Here is a 6,664-nt window from a genome sequence, read left to right on the forward strand (position 1 = left end):
TAGCATGTTAATCATCAAGCAAAAGGAGCATCTGGAGAATAGAATCCATGGCTGGCCTTCTACTCCTTTCTTCCTCCAAGCAAGAGGCTGCTATCTCTACCATTACCTCCGCCTGCTTGCTGTCAAACTGGCCACTCAACCTAGCATCAACAAAACCACTGACCCAAGATTCTTCTACCTCCCCATTAGCGTTCGCAGTCCTAATGATCCTTTTCAACTGTGCCTTGAACTTCTCATCATGCATCATCAAGTCTGAGACCCTGTCACCCTTCACTATCTCTAGGAGCACCACTCCGTAACTATACACGTCAACCTTCCCAGTGATAGGGAGCTTTGAAGTCCACTCAGGAGCCATGTAACCTCTTGTACCTCGAACTCGGGAGACACTTGAGCCAGCTCCATCTCTCTTTGACAGCTTTGCCAATCCAAAGTCCGCAATCTTGGGTTCAAAGTCAGTGTCCAGGAGAATGTTCTCGGGCTTCAGATCGCAGTGGATGACCCACTCAAGGCACTCATGATGAAGATAAGCTAGACCTTTTGCCACCCCAACTGCAATCTTGAATCTCTCCTTCCAGCTAAGCACTCTACTTATGGTGTGTCTATTGAAGAGGTGCTTGTCCAACGAACCATTCTCCATGTACTCGCAAACTAAGAGCTTATGTGAGCCCTCAGAACAGAATCCAAACATTCTAACTAGATTCATGTGGTAAATTCTCCCTATGATGCTCAGTTCTGCCCAGAATTCTGCATCTCCTTGGAACACACCTTCTAACTTCTTCACTGCAACCACCCTCTTATCATCCAAGACCCCCTTATAAACTGCTCCCGAGCCTCCTGTGCCGATCTCATCCTCAAAATCTCCAGTTCCCCTCTTCAACTCTCTGTATGTGAATTTCCTGAACTGGCTGGATATCACCTTATAGCCTTCTTCCAGCAATGTTGGTTTCTCTTCTCTCCTGAAGATAAACCACCATCCTGATGCAACAAATACGACTTCAATCAAGCCAAAAGCTGATACGAACAAATACAAGTAGACCCACGTTGTCCTCCCACTCTTTCTCTTGTATACATGAGAAGAACCTCCAGTTTCCACTTCACTAGCATGAGCAGGGAACTTAGGGATCTTAAAGCTGTTGGGAACTTTTAAATATATGCTACCGGGAGTATCTATTGATGTCCTCCCATTAAAGAGAAGGATCTTGGTAAAACAAGAACCGCTTCTGTAGTGAAAGGCTTTACAATTGCAGTCCTCCTTACAAAGGTTCCAGCAATAACGGAGCGACACAGAGGAATTATACTTCCGATCAAAGCCCCAGTAATCAGAATGAGGAAGCTCTATGAATCTTAACTGCTCAGGTCTGTCACAGCTGAAGTTGAACATGCGCTTGCAACCTTTTCTCCAGTCAGTGGGATCAGTAAGTTCATAATAAGGAGGACATGAACACGTAATCTTCGACTCTGTGTGCTTACAAATGCCATTCCTACCACAGAGACCATGAATTACACAGAGCTTTGTTATAGCTTCCCACGATATGCCCCACATTCCTGTCGATTCATTTAAGCTATACAACCTAAGATTGCCATCATAATCCAGAGTAAGTCTTCTTGCAATCCCAGGACCCATATCAGAGGCATTGAATAACAATCTATCACTTGAAGCAAACCGTCCCTCCTTATTAAGGATGGCATATCTGCTGCTATTGTAATCTGTTCTATGATTTTGCCATATATTTTTATCAGGATCGGGCCAATATATGCTGGAAACCTCAGGTCCATCATACATCAGCCTTAGTACATTGTCGTTGTCGAAATAAAAGATAAAATAGCCTGAAAAGAGTGACCCCTTTGCAATTTGAGACACCAACTTAGTGTTCTTAGTGAATGGTTGCAATGGAAGAAGAGTATCAGTAGGAGAATCAAAGCTTTGCCATAGAGTAGTACCATTCGGATCACTCACCACAAGATTGCCCGAGTCCAGAAGCTGCACTTTCTCAGCCTGAGTTGAATTTGTATTCGTGCTCCACACGATAGTGCCATCGACATCTGCTAGCACCACTCTACCGTCCTTGCTGAAGGTGAATCTTGATCCCAGGCCATTTACTGGATAGTCGCGGTTTGCAGTCCATGCAGTGGTCCGGTTTGCCGATTTAGAAAACCATATTGAGAAGGTGTAGGCATTTGAGCCAACCTTGTAGAAGCCGCATGTGAAGGACTGGTTTGGTGAGACGAGGATGGCAGACTCATCCTCCACAGAGAGAGAAGAACCTCGAGTTAATGAGCTCAGCGGTTCTGTAGATGCAAGAGGAGGAAGCAAAAGGATGAGGAGAAGAAGGCTGAGATGGTTCTTCATTGCTTGGTACTGTAAGTAGAGAAGACATCTTATGGTGCTGTATATAACAAGGAGAGACAAGGGAGAAGAAAGGTAGTGGTCCTGCACTCCTGCTTCCTTGCAAGACTTCAACGTTTCTTAATTCAACTTTTCAATTCTTTGAACCGGCAAAACAGATGAGGATGTCCGATGTCCCCATAATTTTAGTAAAATATAGGTGAAGAGTATCTCTCTCTTTCTTATGCCTGTGCATCTTGACCATAATCTCGATTTTTTCCTTTAATATGTCAATAAGTGTTAACTACTCACTATTCAATGTAGGAAATAAAGCTTGGCTTCTGGTTGTGTCTACATTTGCATCCTTAGAGGGCCACATACATCTTCAATCAATCTCTAGTTTCAGATCGCATGAGCGAATTGGCATGCCTGAATAACTAAAGTCCGGATTCCAGAAAAGAAAATTTTCACTAGAAACTCTAGACTCATTATATTCATCTTCAAAATAAAAACCGACAAAAATTTCAAGAGCTTCTATGGAAGAGACCCATCTTTAGAGCATAACTTATATTTCACTGCCCTCTTTCAGTTGAAGCCACTCTAGATCTCACCTGGTGTCCATGTTCAGTGTTATAGATATGACAAAATGCTCATGCATGCCATCACACTCTTTTTTTTGTAAAATTCACCAATTAATCCCTTGACCAGACAAAAGAAATCAGCAACTGCACCAAAAGAATATTCCCGTCTTTATTCCCAATCAAATCAAAAGCGCCTTAGATCAGTCAATTATCACTATCATCATTAGCAGCCTCCTTTCCAAGAATAGGGCGGTTGACTAGACTAGAGAGCAAGTCAAAGATAGAGAAAGCTCAAAAAAATTCTTCTCCCTGCCACCAATAATAATGAAAAAGGAGAAAAATGACAACAAGAGAACCTAATAAATGCTCGACTGTATCGAACTGAATGCCATGCATTGATATTCAATAAAGGAATCAGGACCAAACCCACAGAATTAAATTAAACAGCAACCAGGATCATAAGAAAAAGAGTTTCTTGAATACCTAGAAAAGGGGAAATTTTAATGGTGGCAGGGAGAAGAACGGGGAAAGGGCTCCGCAGAGATATTCGTCCACCTGAATTAAAGCCAGCGCTGGATAGCTTTACAGGCAGAGTTTATCGTTGATATCGTTAACGATGCAATGTTACGGGTCGGATCCTCGGGTTGGGCCCAAATCCAACTAAGATTTATTCGGCCTAGGTCATCTCGGACATTAGATTTTCGCATGTAGTCAGTAGTTAGACCATCTGATAAGATTTCTTTTATCTATTAAAAATATATGAAGAAATAAGGGGTATTAATAATAAATATATAATGTATAATATGTAATTAAAAAGATACGACTAAGTAAAAATAAAAGGATCTCTTCTTACAATAGAAGAAGTAAATATATGAATTTCCTAAAATTATATTTTATTTCATTTTTGACGAAAATCATTTATTTTTATATTAGTCAGTCAACTTTTACTCACGTAGATTTTTTTTTAAGTCTTAAATTATAATTTAACTTAGATGCGGTTGATCTGTATGATTATCAACGTATTTATTGTGCATATCAAGATGAAACATAATTAATTTAAGGGAACACGATTAGGTTGCGAGATTCGCACGATTAATATATTATATCAAATAGCACACTTGGACCATCCTTACAAGATTAGCACGCGCGCACACACACACACACGTATGAGCATCAGCACCGAATAGACTGACCACATGGTAGTCTTATTTTTTATTGCAACGATACAGGCAGGGGTACATAATACATATCATAGGCAGATTCAGCATTATAATTTATTAAACGTCATGTGAGAGGAGCATCTGGACAATAGCATCCATGTCCGGCCTTTTGTTTCTCTCTTCCTCTAGGCAAGAAACTGCTATCTCAACCATCATCATTGCTTGCCTGTAATTGAACTGACCATTCAAACTCTGATCAACAATACCACTTATCCGACACTCTTCTATCTCTTCTTTTGCATTCACTGTCATGACAAGACTTTTCAAGTGTGCATAGAATTCCTTCTCCTCCTCTATCAACCAATCTGAGATCCTTTCCCCCTTCACTAGCTCTAGAAGGACTACTCCATAACTGTAGACATCGACCTTCGCAGTGATTGGGACGTTTGAAGTCCATTCAGGAGCCATGTAACCCCTTGTTCCTCGAATCTGCGAGATGCTAGAGCCAACGCCGTCTCTCTTCAACAATTTGGCCAACCCAAAGTCTGCAATCTTGGGTTCGAAGTCACTATCTAGGAGGATGTTCTCAGGCTTCACATCACAGTGGATGACCCACTCAAGGCACTCATGATGAAGGTAAGCTAGCCCTTTTGCCACCCCAACTGCAATCTTGAATCTCTCCTTCCAATCAAGCACTCTACTTGTGCTGTGTCTGTTGAAGAGGTGCTTGTCCAACGAACCATTCTCCACGTACTCTGATACCAAGAGCTTGTGTGGGCCTTCAGAGCAGAACCCAAATATTCTCACTAGGTTCATTTGATAAATTCTCCCTATCATGCTCAGTTCAGCCCAGAATTCTTCATCTCCTTGGGTCACATCTTCCAATTTCTTCACCGCGACGTCCCTCATATCATCCAAGACCCCCTTATAAACTGCCCCTGAGCTTCCAGTCCCTATCTCATTGTTGAAATTGCCAGTTGCCTTCTTCAGCTCTTTGTATGTGAACCTCCTAAATTGGTTCGATATCATCTTGTAGCCTTCTTCCAGCAATGTTGGGTTCGCTTGTCTCCTGAAAGTGAACCACCATCCTGACGCAAAAAAGAAGATCTCGATCAAGCCGAATGCTGCTGTGAACCCATAAAAGTAGGCCCATTTCGTCCTCCAATTGCTGCTCCTAAATATGCGAGAAGGCCCTGCAGTGTCAACTTCACTAGAATTACAGACCAGCTCATGAACTTGAGAAGTAGGGAACTCAGAGATTCTAATACGTGTGGGAACTTTAATGTACATGCCATCAGGGGTATCTGGAGAGGACTTCCCATTGAAGAGAGCACTCTTGGTATAACAATCACCACTTCTGTAGTGCATACCTTCGCAAGAACAGTCCTCCCTGCAAAGCTTCCAGCAATCATCGAACGATACGGAGGTAGTATGATTACTATCAAAGCCCCAGAAGTCAGTCAGCGGTAGCTTTATGAATGTTAGTTGCTCATTTCTGTCACAGCTGATGTTGAATTTGCGCTTGCAACCTTTTTTCCAGTCACTTGGATCACTAAATTCATAACCAGGAGGGCACAAGCACATTATCTTCGATTCTGTATACACACAGATGCCATTCTTGCCACACAGGCCATGAACTAAGCAGAGCCTGGGAATAGCATCCCATGACACGCGCCACATTCCTGTTGATTCTAAGCTATACAACCTAAGATTGCCATCATAATCCATAGTAAGTCTTCTTGCAATCCTAAGACCCATATCAGAGGCATTGAATGCTAATCTATCACTTGAAACAAACTGTCCCTCCTCATTGAGGATGGCATGTCGGCTGCTATTGTAATCTGTTCTACCATTTTGAAATATACCTAATTCGGGATTGGGCCAATATATGCTGGAAATATCAGGTCCATCATACATCAGCCTCAAGACATTATCATTGTCGAAATAAAGGATAAAATAGCCTGAGAAGAGTGAACCCTTCCCAATCGAGGACACCAACTTAATGTTCTTAGTGAACGGTTGCGTGGGAAGAAGAGTATCGGTAGGAGATTCAAAGCTTTGCCATAGAATCTTACCGTTAGGATCCCTTACTACAAGATTGCCCGAGTCCAGAAGCTGCACTTGCTCCGCCCGAGTGGAGTTTGTATTCGTGCTCCAAACAATGGCACCATCCACATCTGATAGCACCACTCTGCTATCCTTGCCGAAGGTGAATCTTGAACCTACACCGTTTACTGGGCGGTCCCTGTTCGCGGTCCATGCAGTGGTATTTTCGGCCGAGTGAGAGAACCAGACTGAGAAGGTGTAAGCATTTAAGCCAACCCTGTAGAACCCACATTTGAAGATATGGTTCGGCGAGACTAGGATGTCAGAGTCATCCTCCACAGAGAGAGAAGACCCTCTTCTTAACGAGCTCCGTGGTGCTGGAGATGCAAAGGCAGGAAACAAAAGGATGAGGAATGTAAGGCTGAGGTTGTTCTTCATGGCGTTGTGCAGCGAGAGAAGCAGACTGCGCAACCATCCGGTGCTGAATAAATGTAAGGATAACCAACGAAGACGAGAGATGGGTCTTCGTAAATATTCCAGTTTACTTATTG

General features: G+C 42.6%; 2 protein-coding genes across 2 annotated transcripts; both read right to left on the reverse strand.

The window, feature by feature from the left end:
- On the reverse strand, positions 1-2,350 carry LOC140761268 (putative receptor protein kinase ZmPK1). Its single transcript, XM_073098529.1, has one exon. It carries the CDS (start codon positions 2,348-2,350, stop codon positions 8-10), a length of 2,343 nt encoding a protein of 780 aa, XP_072954630.1. The 3' UTR covers positions 1-7.
- A 1,743-nt stretch (positions 2,351-4,093) lies between these two features.
- LOC140761586 (putative receptor protein kinase ZmPK1) lies at positions 4,094-6,664 on the reverse strand. The gene has a single exon (XM_073098982.1). It carries the CDS (start codon positions 6,549-6,551, stop codon positions 4,185-4,187), a length of 2,367 nt encoding a protein of 788 aa, XP_072955083.1. The 5' UTR covers positions 6,552-6,664; the 3' UTR covers positions 4,094-4,184.

Source organism: Typha angustifolia, chromosome 6 (genome assembly GCF_048772165.1).
Source record: "Typha angustifolia cultivar Huaian chromosome 6, ASM4877216v1, whole genome shotgun sequence".
NCBI lineage: Eukaryota > Viridiplantae > Streptophyta > Magnoliopsida > Poales > Typhaceae > Typha > Typha angustifolia.